At 42.1% G+C, this 15740-nt stretch overlaps 2 protein-coding genes across 2 annotated transcripts; both read right to left on the bottom strand.

Annotated features, from left to right (window-relative positions):
• Nucleotides 1-3398: 3398 nt before the first annotated feature.
• On the bottom strand, nt 3399-4357 carry LOC139927455 (kelch-like protein 10; the record flags this gene model as incomplete). The annotated part of the gene is made up of 2 exons (XM_071919596.2): nt 3399-3942; nt 4251-4357. Coding segments are annotated over 2 exons (651 nt in total), but the record flags the coding sequence as incomplete, so codon positions are not given.
• A 3497-nt stretch (nt 4358-7854) lies between these two features.
• hacd2 (3-hydroxyacyl-CoA dehydratase 2) lies at nt 7855-14140 on the bottom strand. The gene is made up of 7 exons (XM_071919602.2): nt 13964-14140; nt 12610-12727; nt 11393-11411; nt 10691-10779; nt 9865-9986; nt 8839-9017; nt 7855-8727 (listed from the first exon to the last, which is right to left on the bottom strand). Exons 1-7 carry the CDS (start codon nt 14086-14088, stop codon nt 8645-8647), a joined length of 735 nt encoding a protein of 244 aa, XP_071775703.1. The 5' UTR covers nt 14089-14140; the 3' UTR covers nt 7855-8644.
• Nucleotides 14141-15740: the final 1600 nt, after the last annotated feature.

The following is a 15740-nucleotide window of genomic DNA, read 5'->3' as shown; positions in this document are numbered from 1 at the left end:
CTTTTAACATTTAATATTTTATATATATATATATTTTTTTTTTAAATATATTTTTCTTATGCCTACTACATAGTTGTTGCTTGCCTTTGTCACGGTTGTGACTTTCAGTCCCTTTGTTCATTGTCTAGGTTTTGTATTTCTTTGTGTATTGCTTCCCTGTCTGGTTCTTTTAGTTCTGTGTACCTGTCTGCCCCAGCTGTGTCTGATTTGTAATCACCTCCCCATGTGTATATTAGTCTTGTTCCCCAGTCAGTCTTTGTCGGTTCATTATTTTCTGTTAGGTGTCTGTTAAGTGCTCCCGTCTCTGTTTACCTGGTGTTTCCTGCACCCGTTATATTAAACACCCAGTCTTGGGGTTTGATCACTACCTGCCTCGCTGTCCTGCATTTGGGTCCTCACCACACCTCACCGTGACAGCCTTGTCCTAAGAATTTCATTGTTCAGAATGACCTTGTGTGATACTGTGCATTTGATAAATAAAACACTTTGACTTTGACTTTGACTTATTATAACTATTATTAATTAACTGATTAAATTCATTTCCATGCTATTTGGACCCATATCTCACCAATGGTGCATTATATTGTATTGAAATTTGTCAAGAGAATTGTTCAGGCAATTTTGGAGATTTGTATGAAGTTTGCACTTTCTGTGATTATTATTAATAAATTAATTAATTAATTTTTGTACTGGTACTTTTTTATTATTGTTTTTTTCTTTGGGCTCAATTTTCCGTGAGATGGTACATGCTAGAGCCATGAAACTTTGCACCATGGTCTAGTATGGCTTCAATTAGACCCACAAGAAATATGACCCCCATCGGCCTGATGGTGGCGCTATAATTAAAGGTAAAAAATTTAAAGGGTTTAAAGGGCTGTATCTCCCACACCGATTGTCCGATTTACATGAAACTTGGTACACATGTCCATCTAACCGTACTCTACAAATTTGCCAAGCATCCTAGTTAACCTCTGGTGTTAATGGGAAATTTTATTCTGCCATTAAGGCTCTCTATCGAGCACCTTCTGCATGTGTTCAGGTCAATGAATTCAGAACAGGTTGGTTCTCCACGCCTTTTGGTGTGAAGCAGGGAGATGTTCTCTCTCCAACATTGTTCTCAATCTATGTAAATGATTTAGCTCTTCAAATGAAACCTGCAATAAGCGATTTTAGACCCTTTAACCAATCCTGAAAACTAACGTGCGCTACGTGGAGATTTCCGTGAGACGTAATGATATAAACAAATAGCCACACACGCGGGCCAGCTGTGTTGTTTTCACCTCTTTTCTAAAGCTTGTTGTCAAATTCAAACTCAGACTTGAGACTTGACTTGAGACTTGTGCCTCAAGACTTGGGACTGGAGCAAACTTTGACTCGGTCACACCTCTGGCTGAGAGGAAAGGAGAATGAGTAACCTCCATTTAATCCACAGTTAAAGGTTGAACTGAACAGCCTATGAACCTCCATCTGTAAATTTTACAAGGTGATTGATAACACTGCACATTTGCACGTTCTGCGCAGATTTATGCACATATGTTACCTCCATTTGTAAATCTGATAATATGAATATCTTATAGTGCATATTTGCCTATAAGAATGAATATATGTCTCCCATCTGGTACACACAATAACAGGAATTCATGTAACTTCCATAACTCGTAGATCAAGACTCAAGTCATTTTTGTTAGTGTCTCCTGGTAATTTCATCAACTGAACAGTGAAACTTGCTTTGCCATGTGACAACTTGGCATTGTGTGTACTGGATGTAAGAAATGCAGATGTCAGGATGGAAAGCCTTTTTATAAGTGATTGGATGCTACTGTGTTGTAGGCCTACTGATGTTAATGAGCTATATTACATGAAGAAGTAACTCTTGTAGAGATATAGAAGTAATATCATATGTCCGTATTGACTCATTTTATTTTTTGTGATACTCTATGGATCCAACCCAATGAGAACTTTGTCTTTTTCTCTTTCCCCCCTCCATAGGGAGGTCAGAGGTCAAAGGTCAGAGGTCAGGTTCAGCTACAGAGCAACACACTGCAGCTGGTAGAGATTTAGGGGCGAATTCACAAAAGGATTGCGCGGCTTTTGCTGACGCTAAACCTGTGTAAATAAGACCAAAAGAAACTGTGTAATTCACAAAGCACTCGCAAAGGGTGAAATGCCCCGCTAACTGTGCTGCCACGCAAATAGCTTCTCGGTGCTCCTGTGCTATTTGCACGTATTTAAATTAGGTAATATGCATACATTTGGTGCAAAATTGGCCCCTTTCTATGCAAATGAGCCTCATTGCAAAAACAGTCCAATTCACAAAGGTCGGCGTTAATTGCCACACGCAGTTAGAGTGAAATTATTAGCATCTTCAGAGAGTTGGTGGTAACTGAAGCGCATTTATAAGGGGTGTCACGCCCAGACTTTATCACTTGTTGATTTAACTGAGAATTGAATTGAATTGACCTTGCAAATGTTAATTATTTTGGCCTAAAGATTCAGCACCATGGACAGCCCCGCTCAAACTCATTTATTACCTCCGCCAAGGAGGCCGAGGTCTGCGCTCTCCGAGTGCCCTTCTAGTTTATTTTGGGATGCAGTGAGATGCAATGACAAACAAAGGATGCAGTGACAGGATGCAATTGTGTCATGAAAAATAAATGAATAAAGCTCCCCTACATTCTCCTTTGTTCTCCACTTCAAATCATGCCATGTTCTTTTGCAGTCTGAAGGTGTGTTTGGAAACACCAACAGCACTGACAGACTGGGATATTAAATCCCAAATATGGTTTCTCGCAGCCCCGGTTAAATTTCTTGCCTGAAGTTTTGAGGAATGCCTCTGCACCTTGTCCGTCAGGACTTGCAGCTCACGGTCTAAAAAAATAATTTTTCTCTAAGGCAACATTTATACTTTGCCACATTGATGATTGCAATCAGACGCAAAACAGGGGCAAATTGCACACAGTTGCAACAGGTTATGGGCGTGTTTGCGCTGGCATATCATTAGCGCAATATCTTTTGTGAATCGGTCCTTGAGAAGGAGCAAATAGCGGTTGCAAATGACACGCAATTCATGGTGCTATTAGCGGCCGCAATCCATTCTTTGTGAATTCGCCCCTCAGTGTCTTGCTCAAGGACACTTCAGCAGGGTGGATGCTCACTGTTATGGGGGCTTGAACTCTTGTCTTATAACACAAAGCTAACAAAGAGTCACACAACCTGAAAAAACCTTAGAAATTATTAGAATAGCAACAGTACCACTCCTGTTAGATGCAAAGAGAAATTCATTTCATTTATTAATGTTACAAATGCCAGTCTATGCCAAGGTGGACGGGGGGGGGTGCCTGGGCTAAAAATAGGCCTATCCAGACTGTTAGATGGATCCCCCGGTCCCGCCGGCGGGCTCATCGGTGCCGGGGATGGCGTCGCACGGCTCGGCGTACTCGGCAACGTTTGGCAGTCCGTGCGCCACGGAGGTTGAGACGCCGTTGAAGCCTCAGACCACGAACAGCTACAGCATGGTGGGCACGGGGCGCCACCTGTTGCTGGCTCACGTTGAGATCGTCCTGCAGGAGGATATCCGCCATGTCTGACAGCTGCTGCGGAGGGAGCGCCAGGAGCTCTGCAGAGACTTCCTCAAAGTGGTCCAGGATGTACAGGAAGGCCTTGCGCCTCATGTCGGGGCAGTAGTAGGCGTCCACGAACTTCCAGATGCCGATGCAGTTCTGCGGGCAGAGCTGCTCCTCCAGGAACTGGCAGCAGGCGCGTACGACGCCCATGAAGAAGAGCTGGCCCGCTGCCGCCAACAGCTCCTCCACGTTCTCCGCGGTCACTGGAACAGAGCCGGTGTAGGCGAACTCGATGAGGAGGTGCATCATGTTGGCCGACACACTGGGGATGTCGTACAACAGCTGCTGTGGGGACGACCAGCCGTGGGTGAAGACAGCACTGTGGGATCAGGATGGAGAGGAAAACAGAGGATTATTTTGGGGATGATATAATCTGGTTTTGTATCTTAAAATTGTATTCTAACAAAGACCTCCAAAATTAAAAGACATGGATGTGACAGTAAAGTGTTTTGGAGGGATTATTTCCTGGAGGAGACTTCCATTTCTTCCTGTGGGTGTCACTTGATTGACAGGAAGCAGAGCATAACTTAACTGTTTTTGTATCATTTTGGAAGCATGCTTTTGTTTTCCTCCTAATTTATAGAGTAGAACTTCACCGACATCTCCTCAGAGAGATAACCAACTCACCGGAAGTATGGACTGCAGCTGCAGAGGATGATCTTGTGGATGTTGAATGCGACGTCATCGACTCTGATCACTGCGTCACACAGTTTCCCCTCCACACGCAGCTCATTAAACAATAATAAACAATAATAATAAATAATTTCATTATTTTCATTATTTATTTTATAGTGTGACACCTTTTTTACTGCAACAACACCTTGCTATAATGTAATTAAGGCCATGAAAATAGAATAAAATTGCCGCGTGGAGATTTTTCATCACTAAAACACAATTTCTATTGATACGGAGGCCCCAACCACAATTATTAAACTGCCACCTATTGATTGTATGTTTATGAGCAATGCATTTAGTGAATATCATCCAACTTAGATACAGAGACTAATTATATACTGGTGGAGCAAGGGGGTCTTGGTACAGACGTAGTCAAACCTTTTGAATAAATTTCAACATTTAACTTTTTTTTTTGGTGCTTCATTCTCGCTACCTGTCACCTCGCTTCCTTAAAGCCACAACCTGCAATGCAAATGTAATCAAAGGGAAGCTCCACCAACTAAAACTAAAGCTTGCCTTGGGGTTGGACAAATGTCATCACTCTCAAATTGAATGAGTGATCTCTAGATAGAAATAATGGCAGTTTGTAATAGCAAAAACTGAGTTTCAGATTACTTTGAACCTGTTAAAGGTTTAAGTTTGTATTGTTTGTGAACACACTAGTATCTTGAGTTCCGGTGTGTGGGTGCCTACCGAGGGGAGGGGGGCCCAATAGGACATGTGTGCCCAGGGGCCCTGTGGTTAATTAATCCGGCCCTGATTAGAGATGTTATTCAAACGAAATAATAGAATAATCTCCACACGTCAGATTGTGTGAAATGTTTTAAATTACTGACTGGAAGATACCCTATAATTATTTCGGGGATATAATTATAGGGTATCTTCCAGTAATGGATGGATGGATTCACCCCGACCGCCGCCGCGTCCACCGCATGCACCACGAAAAAGAAGAGAATCTTCTCAAATTTGGTGTGGACATTGATGACCCCTACAGGAAGAACTCTATTGATTTTGATGTGTTTATGATTATTATGTACAGTATATATTATGTAACTATTATTAATTAACTGACTAAATTCATGTCCATGCTATTTGGAACCATATCTCACCAATGGTGCATTATATTGTATTGAAATTTGTCAAGAGAATTGTTCAGGCCATTGGGGAGATTTGTGATTGGAGAGTTTTATTATTGAGTGTTAAAAAAATAGTTAAGGTACATACCCTTTATTATTGGGGAGACAATCCCTAGAGGATTATATCCATTCATTTTGGAGTGTTTAGGAGTAATAATAATATAATTAACTTTCGATTAGCCCAGAAGGAAAAAAAAAATTATTTGGCGAAATAAAAATAGTTGGGACATACAACCAATATAATTGGGAAGATTAACCTTGGAGTCTTATTGTGTGATTATTATTTTTATTACCTTTGACTTAATGGGGCCTGCGAGGATTGGGGAATTTCGGGGATATACCCTTGCTGTCGGCCCGACAGCATCCTTGTGTTAAGTATGGTTTTGACTGTTGTATAATGTTATGCAGATTGTCTGTGAAAGATGATGCCATTGTTGGTGTTGTTGTAACACTGCCTGCTTCCAAGCATACGACAAATAGCTTGCACTTGGTATGATCTGTGGTGCATTAATGCTTTGTTAATACAAATGACAATAAAAAAAAACATATTTTGCTTCCCATATTATAAGTTTATTGTAAATATATAGTCATATAACTATTCATACTTGTACAAAGTCTGCTGGTCCCATGCAAAACATTTGTATCAAAAAGCTCAACTTTGTTCAGTAGAACCAGTTCTGGATAACATACTGTATGGCATGCTGTTTTCTTTAGGTCGTAACAAAGGATCATCATTCTAGGCAACCAGATTATTTCCTCTTTCATGCAGTTTTACAATGAGCTGCACTCCTGCCTCTGCAAGACAGTTCCAACAACTATCCCGATCATGCTAAAACAATGTCCTCGTATATGGGGAGGAGAAACAGAGCAGAAAGGCTAGATTTGGCATTACGTCACAGGTTTACAGCCATTGTCCGCTCACCTCAATAGGCTACCACAGAAGAGAGGAGTGCAAGACCAAGTTTAAGGACATAACAGAAAGCAGGAAATTCACAACGTAAGACGGATGTTTTCAAGTTAGGATGAACAGTAGTGTTGAATTTGCTGAAACAGCAGGCTGATGGAGGCTGATATTTTCTGACAATACCATGTTAATAACACTTTATTGGGGCATTGACTGGGCTCAGGACCAATAAAGCCTTAACACAGCAGGCTGAGATTGAGACAAACATGGAAGCAAAACTTGGGGTTACTATTCCAACATGTCACAACTAGAACCTTATCCATTTGGCTAATGTAAGCCAAAACTTTATTGAATGTACATCAACTGTATGTATGGGACCATTAGTAAACTAAAATGTAGTTTCTTTCATCAGGGCAAAAAAAAGGGGGAAGAACCATAAGTCCAACAAACAACACCTCACTCTTAGCTCTCTTAGTGCATTATAAGATTCAAGTGATTGAAAATGCATGAAAACAAGCTCACTAATCCACTTCACTGCAATATCTATCTTAGCTTCTTTTTAAAGTATATTTTCGCACTTGAAAGTGATTTCACTTCAGAACAGCATTTTAGCTTTTCAGTAGACCTCCATATGAACTTATGAACCACCACTTTTATCTGCCCCATTTTAAAATGCAAGTCCATAAAGTTATGCACCCAACACATATATGAGCTACAATGCAAGATTTGCTTGTGTTCTGTATCAAAGCTTTCAGGAAGCAATTTTGTCTGTTTGCAATCACTGCTACTGCTGTATGTTGTGCTGTTCCTTTTTGCTGTAGGCTCCTATGACTTCAGTTGTAGTGACATTGTTCTGATGTGATGGAGGCATCGCTGCTTGTGAGTTAAGATTTCAATGCTTTTAACATCCCATTTTTAAGCGCTTGAAACCTTATGAATAATGAGAGTTGGGCCAAAAAGCCTGAAGGGCAGTTGTGACTACAGATAACTGAGGCAGCTAAAGCTGGAGGGTGACACTTCATATGAACGAGGTGTGCCTGTTCAAAATGTAAATATTCTACAAAGTGAAGTATCACTTTCAGAGAGCTAAAACAATAGAAAGCATTTGACCGTGAATAAATACAAGACAGACAAAGTCTCTGCCCAAGTCAACACATTTTAAATACTATATGCACCACTTTGGCCCTTTGTCAAAACTTAAGATATTTTAAGAGAAGCTGTGTGCATGATCAAAGCTTAATTTAAAATTAAATGTCATTTCTGAGAGAACTAGTCTCTCTTTTCACCTACTAGCTACATCAGGCCATACAATGTTTAAACCACCTAAACATCAAATAACAATGACAAAACCAACAGAAACAACTCACAATCGACATTGGTTAAAAAACCCAAGATTTCACAGTCAGCTGTGATCAGTCGGAATGCGACTGAGAGATGTGAAGGCCACATCCCACCCCCGACTCACAACAGCTAACTCTTGTGCAGTAAGAGAAAAACAGAAAGAAAACCATGCAAGCACGGAATGAAAAAAGCTTTATTGAACTAAACAGGGAATGTAGTCAAACCTTTTGCAGGTGATAAATAAAAAAAAAGGTTAGCGAAAAACTTCCGAATAACTTAACAGGCTCTCGAACCACTGTTTGTACTAACATAGATCCAAACCCTACAGATCTATAGGTCCTACAGGAGTCTACGCGTTACTCGTCCTACACTGTAGTAAAGGGGCAACTACTGCTTCATAGAGAACAAAAGACGGGGCCGCGGGGAGGTGAGAAATCTATTATCTGTCTACAGTGCCGTTTGAGAAGAGGCGATCGATTGTATCAGTGCATTCAATTGGAACGTCGCGTCGTCGCGGCCGGGTTCTGCTCACCGCTCACACAGAGGGCCGTTCACTGTGTCCCACACAAGACACAGCTGCTTTACAGCTGCGAGCTCTCCGAGGAAGCGAGAATAACTGCAGTTTGTTCATAAATAAAGACAACGACAAAAAACACCAGTCCGTTCGTTAGTGTGCGGTACATCTATATAACCCAGGCAACTTCCGAAAAAACAAAACAATTAAGTAACAAACAAACAAACAAACAAACAAACAAGAAAACCATTGTTAGATCATTGGATCGTCTGCCAGGTTAAACTCTGGCAATTTGAAAACTGGTCGGGCTTCGTTTTTTCAACAAGCGGACATGGTTTCGTTGGCCAGGCGGGTACGGGTTTGTTTTTTCGGGAAAGTCCTCCTCTGTTGGTCGTTTGGTTTTCTTTTTCACTTTTTTCCCTTGATCGCATCAGTCTGGCTGCTGTCCAGCTTACTCCACTTTGCTGTAGTCCTCCACGTGGCCCAGCACCTTCTTCCTCTGCCGCATCATGTGGAAGTACAGCTGGGGGAAGACTGGAGAGGGGGACACATATGTTACTGATAGATTTTTTACATCAAACTGAAACAACAGTATCAACACGGATGCTTGAAATGCAAAGCAACGGGGGCTGCCGAGCCACTTACGGGGGATGTAGGAGATCATGGTGAGGATGAGGAAGGTGTGGTAGTCGAAGGAGAAGTTGTACTTGTTGGGCAGAGTGACAGAGTACAGGCCCGTCTTCTGCACGTACGGCAGCGCTGCGTAGATAGTCAGCAGCTCCCCGGTCACACCCATCGGATACAGCACAATGAAGAAGGTGTACCTACAGTGTGATGAAGAGAGAGAGAGAGAGAGAGAGAGAGAGACAGAGAGAGAGAGAGAGAGAGAGAGAGAAATAACACATCAAACAGCTTCATTATTTCTGCTACATCTTCACCTTGCAGCATCTGAAGACAAGTGTGCAAGTGTACATTTCTCAGCCATTATACACTGATATGATCCCAAAATGCAATGCAAAAAAACTGTATCATTCTACATTTTAAATCGTGGAACTGTACAGGGATCAGGCCTTTTGATGCGAGTAAAAATTGCAAGAAAGAACACGAAACAGGGTCTGAGGTTTCTCCCTTAACTGGCACTCCAAACCCAGCGGCTGGCACTTAGTCATCATTGCGGCACTGCTAACTCTGGCAGCCTTCATTGAATTTACCCCCTCTGAGCTACCAATATATCTGCCTCTTAGGGCGCAAAGCAAACTGAAAATGAAGGAATGCAGATATTGGAGCAACAGTCATTTGCTACCTAGCAACAACGCAAAACCCCCCCGTCCATAGGGAGGGAGGCACTGAACTACTGCTGCCTTGGTTGTAGGTGTAGATGATAGATGATGATGAGTGCTGTAGGTTTTCATACTGGAAATGGCACAAATTACTCTATGGTCATCAATTTTTAAAATAACTACACTGTAATACGGTGTTATTCACTATTTCACTGAAATCACACTGTATTATTACATACAGTATCCTATAATTTTCAACATTATGTTTACGCTCAGCTAGTCCGCTGCTCCAGTCGAACTATTGTTAATCGCTGTTTCTCTGAGGCAGTTTACTACACCTCGTCCTCCAGGAGACCAATCAGCTGTCTGTGTTATAGTTGTGTTTGCCTACCTTGCCCATTTGATGAGGTAGGGCAGATGGTTGAGCAGGCTGAAGGTATAGAAAGAGTAGCGGATGATCTCTGTGATGGTCCAGGCCGTTACGAACAGCAGCACGCTGTCCTCACTCTGCACCTGGACAAACAGACGCAAAGGATGATGGGAGGCGGACAGAGAAAAAGGATGGGCTCGCATCGTCATCATGCCACGACAGCTCATCTGCTCTAGGCTAGATCTAGGCACTTCATAGCAGAACCATGCTGTTTGTTTCAGACGATCATGTTTCAGATGATCAGCGCACACTCGAGGCCAAAGAAACAACACCGTCATTGTCCTGAGATATTAGGTTAATTACAAAGCAACTACAATGACAGAGGGAGCCACGCCCCTTATTACACACACTCAAACACATGCGTGTCCACACACACATACACGCATTCACTCACACATATGGGGGCACACACAAACACACCAAAACAGCCTGAGAAACATGTCAGCACACGATCATACATTAAGCACACACAACATAGAACATGTAAAACCTAAAATGCATGTTATTCACTACATTGATTTGAAGCGTATTCATTCCTGCAACCTTACAGCAAGGCTACCTTACTTTACTTACACTTTTACTCCTCTTCAATCTATTAACAAGGCAAATAGTACATCACTTGGTAACTTTTGAACATGACGCCATGGTAACTCTTTACAGTGCTTTATCATTCACAACAGCATAGCTAAGAAAAAGGCTAAGAATGCCTTGGAAAGTGCATGACACAGACAGGTGGAAAACAGATTTGTGTGTGTAATATAGGGAAGGAGAGCAAAACGGATCTTACCTCTCTGACACTGTGTGTGACGGCCCAGGTGAGGAAGACCCGGGACATGACCTGGAATCCAGTCAGGACCACAGAGGAAGGTACGATTCCTGGGACACAAGGCACAAGACCAGAGCTTACAGACGAGGACGAGGCTACTGGCAGTCAGCTACACAAGTTAAACACACATCTGAATTAGCGTGTGTGTGTGTGTGTGCCGGCTCTGGGAATGGGGTGCTTGTCTAGGGACAGATTTCCTGAAAGCAAAACATGTCCAAGAACAGGACTTACTTAAAGCGATACTAGGAAATGGGTAAAAAGGTAAAACTACTAGTAAACAAACTAGACAGCATGTAACCACCAAATAGTTTGATGGGTATTGTATGCAGCCCCAAATACATGCTAAAACTGCATAGGCATGTAATGTGGGTGTAATGTCTTGGACTGGCCAGTAGAGAGTAGCCCAGAGCTGTGTGTGTGTGTGTGTGTGTGTGTGTACTGAGTGGACGCCAACTGCAGGGAGCCTGTTTGCTGAGGAAAGGTCAGAGAGAATGGACTGTGGACCGCGGCGAGCCAGCAGCACAGCGAGCTGCCGTCTCTCCTCATCACATTAAAAACCATCTGGGCCAACATCTTCTCTCCGCTCCCTCCAAAGTGACGACATGGAGGGTCTGCATGGTAATAAAAGAGCGGCGGAGGTGCGGGTGGAGGGGAGAGACTTACCTACAGCACAGTGCAATATCTGTGAAGGGGAAAGAGAAGGGAAAGCATTGATTACGCAACTGGGAGAGAAGCATGTGACAGTCTATTTTAACCCATTTTCTCTTGAATACATTTCCTATTTACATCTCCTACGTGTGTAGTTTACAATTTACATTTTTGAAGTATTCAAGTTAATTATTAATATTATTATTATAATGTAGTTCCAATATTGACACCTGAAGAGGGATTTTTTGCATGTACAAAATTCTTATACATTTTATGATGACAAAAACCCAGATTTAGTATTTCTATGTATGTTGTGTGCATCAATAAAGTTGAAATCATTGACAATATTTAGCGACACTGGCAAATGCTAAATAACAGGATGCCCATAGTGTGCAGAGAGGGTTTCATGAATGGAAGCATGCCATGCTGACGTTAAAACGAGACCCAATCTCTTATCACTACAGTGCTACAGTGCGTCTGGACAAGATCACTGGAACACCTCCTGTAGCTTAGTCTTTGCACTGTGTGTGTGTGTGTGTGTGTGTGTGTGTGTGTGTTTGTGTGTGTGTGTGTGGGAACTAGAGGAGGGAACTAGGGAGCTCTCTATTTCTAAACTCCCTAGTTTTGAAATAGAGTGGGAGACTTTCTTAATTGGTCTCTTTTATTTTTAGCATTATAAAATGCCTGTGCAGACTAATAATTTGGTTCTGTGCCTTCGACACAGTGTAGTCAGGCATGCTGGGTCACTGGGTTGATATGTTATAGAGGGCATACCAAACCCAGTACAGATAAGGGGTCTTTGACACTCAGTGCCTCTCCACATCCAGTCCTAAGACTCAACCTGTTTATTGGCCTCATGATTTTCTTAATAGTTGAAATAGGCTAGTGTTGAGAAATACACCAAGTTTTTTTTCTTTCTTACCCGTTAAGTGATAAGAACAGACACCAAAATCATCCATGTGTCCCTGGTGGATCATTTGCTGTGGTACTCCACGCTCACACTTTGTTTTGCCTACACTATGTTTCACCTACTATCACTCAACATAGTGTAGCTAAAGTGTTAACATGGAGCACCAGAGCTAATGATCTACCAGGGACACACGGATGGGTGTGGTATCCATGTTCTCATCACTTAATGTTCCCAAAAACTAAAAGCTTGGTGTATTTGTTAAAGTGTTGGTATGATTAGACGTGTTTGTAGAGACTACAGCAGAGAATTGTCCTTGTCCCACCTCTAGAATAGCTCCGGTCTGAAAGAACTTGAGTGGCTTCTCTATAGAGTAGTAAAGCCCATGGTAGCTGCCTCTGGCCAGGTAGGCTCTGACCAGGCCCACGGCGATCACCAGCCACCTAGAGAAAGACACACACAACATTTATGGCAAAAATGGAATAAGAAGATCAGATTCATCAGATAATTTGAATATTTTTTATCAAAACTCTATTTGATCACTATATACATTCTGATATGGATAAAAACAAGGTGCAATATGACAATCTGACACATAGGGATAAAGTGACTCTGCCAGATGGTGCCCCCACCCTGAATTACCGTGTCCTGTCAGAGCCAATGGTGAATATCAGGGCTTGTTAGGCATTACCAGCTAATCCATTTGAACAGAAACTGAACATGCCTGCTTAGCTGCTGCTGGAGTTTCTGCAAGGGAGGGGACCATACCCTAACTTGTGTCCAATACAAAGCAAGCAGTGTATGGCCCAGCAAGAGGGAGAGAGATACAATGTGACCTGACTGGTTGGAACAGTCACCAAACAACACCCACCATTCAGTTGTGCAACAGTCTACAGATCAGGGCAATAAAGAGACACACAGATTTCTCAGTCTATGGTTCAAGCTCAATGACTCTTAAATTTAACCCATGAATCTGGACTATGCATATTACAAATAGACCTAGAGTGCAAACCCAGCCATCTAATAACACAGAGACAGCGTGTTTATAACACTAGTCAGCATTTTCTCTGTTAATACACACGCAATTTCAATCACAATGCAATAAGCAATGCAGTAAAAGCGACCAGATAACTTGTTTTATTTGCAGACAACCATTGATGGTGTAGATCATCTCCCTAGATTATAGGCTATCTCTAAAAAAAAAAACTAAAAAAAACACGTGTTAATCATGTATAACGTTACTGTAAATGCATGCTAAACATTTTATAATTGAGTCAAATGCGTTTTTAGATTCCATGATAATCTGTAGAATAGCTGCCCTGCAAGCAATGCCAAAAAAATGAAGGAAAACCATAGCCGGTAGAAAATAAACCATTTGAGACTTGATAGACGGTGGCTACCAGTCAGTCACAACATTGAATTATGTGCAGGGTAGCTGTCTATTGCCTAATTTGTCTATCCGGTGTAGGCCGTCGGACGTTAGGCAAAAAAAGAATCAAAGTTATTTGACTATACACCATGCTACCGGTATTTCCAATAATAACTACATCAACAGATGCAGAATTCAAAAAATAATGCGGTGCAAATACACGAGAGAAATCCTGCTCCGATTAGGAGTCCTGCTCCACAGCACACACGCTCCAGTCAGCAGCATTAGCAGGAGGAAACAGGCTACATACCCAGCAGTCATAACAACGTTGTAAATAACCAGATAGGCCGTCGCCAGGGCACCTGGTCCCCTCTTTTTCTTCAGGGCCACATCGCCGTGGGCCGCTTTGCTGGTCCCCATAGCAGGTGCCGACATGACTGCAACCCTGTCAACGGTCTTTGGTCCTGGATGACGGTTGCTATCGGGGCTTCACCGAGCCAGGAAATGAAAGGCTCCAGGCCAGAAAGTATCCTTCGAAGCGAGAGGGTTCACTCCTGCCTACTTCCGTATTCGTCTAAATCCCGTTAGGCAGGCTAGACCGGTGCTTTTTCCACTGGGAATCAATGAGTGTCTCACATTCGGCACAATATTATTTGCCCTGCTAGAGGCTTACTCGGTTTAGCCGAACAGCTTAATGTTTAAGGTTTCATGAAGCTGCGGGTAGCGCTGTGAGACCTAAAACACGATTAGCAGGTGTTCTTCGCGCATGCGTAGTATGGTGACTGATGCCAGACGTGAGCATTCATTAAATTGTTGTAGATTAACTGCTTTATGCATTAGTTAGTTATTCTGCCAGCTGACTATTCATTTATACGTGGGTTGTTTCAGCCTAGAGGATAAGGGTGTCCATCAGGTGTCCATAGGCTGGAATAGGATGCGAATTATCTTGCTAGGTGAGGTCATCGTCTTTGTCAAGGCCTCTGAGATAATGGGACGCTCTCTGAGAGGCGCGCCCCCTACTGCGCGCCCCCGAGCTTGCATGCAACTCATACTGATCCACCCTCGTGAAGCCCAGGATTGACTTCTTCATGTCATGGACTTCCCAAATAGACGCATCAGACCACCCCCATTAATAAAGTTTATGTCCTAACTAACCATATCTGAGAATATTTGTGTTTGTTTATTATAATCTAGGTTAAAACTGTGTAACTATACTGTGGGTTGTGAGGATCATCGTGGGGAGGATCATAGTGAAGCCTATGATCAAAGTATTCAGTCTGATACATTCTCTCGCTCTTATGTCTAGTGAATTAAGTAAAGGTGAGATTAAATGATTTCTCATTTTGCTGGGGAACCCTGGAATCCCTTCTGGGACCCCTGGACTTCCCCAGACAGCCCAGTGACTGTCGAAACGAATTGTCTTTCACTGATGTTCATCACACAGGAACGCAGTAGTAAATAAAACTAGAGTTGGTGATCATCATAAGGCAAGCAGCCACCAATCTAAACAAAAAGTCAATTATACTTTCAGAAAAGCATTGCTTTATGCTTTATGCACTTTGTATAAAGCAATGCTTTTCTGAAAGTATAATTGACTTTTTGTTTAGATTGGTGGCTGCTTGCCTTATGATGATCACCAACTCTAGTTTTATTTACTGCAATTTATTTACTGCGAAGTGAATGCAGTTAACTACCTGGTAGGATAGAAAACTGTGGTACTCAAGGACCAAGATTGAGAACCACTGCCTTAAAATATCCCATCCTCTTATACCTTACACCAGTATGTTGTAAGTAATTCAGGTAATTAATACTTATGCCAGTGTAAAGAGGTGGGTAAACTATTCTTCAAATAAAAAGGTGGGCAAATTGAGTTTAGGTAGGTTACACCACTACATCTGTGATTATAAATTGTGCGGCACATGCAACAACTAATTACATTCAATTGATTTACTTTTTTAAGTGGCCGTATTATTTTTTCCCACTAGATGTCAGTGTTTTACTAGTCTTTGTGGTTCGTGCACAAAGGTCCTTAATTTATTGCCAAATATTGAACGGAATATCAGTATAAAAATAAGTAAATGTATTGT

Source organism: Centroberyx gerrardi, chromosome 10 (assembly GCF_048128805.1).
Source record: "Centroberyx gerrardi isolate f3 chromosome 10, fCenGer3.hap1.cur.20231027, whole genome shotgun sequence".
Classification (NCBI taxonomy): domain Eukaryota; kingdom Metazoa; phylum Chordata; class Actinopteri; order Beryciformes; family Berycidae; genus Centroberyx; species Centroberyx gerrardi.
This window is presented reverse-complemented; position numbering and strand designations above follow the sequence as displayed.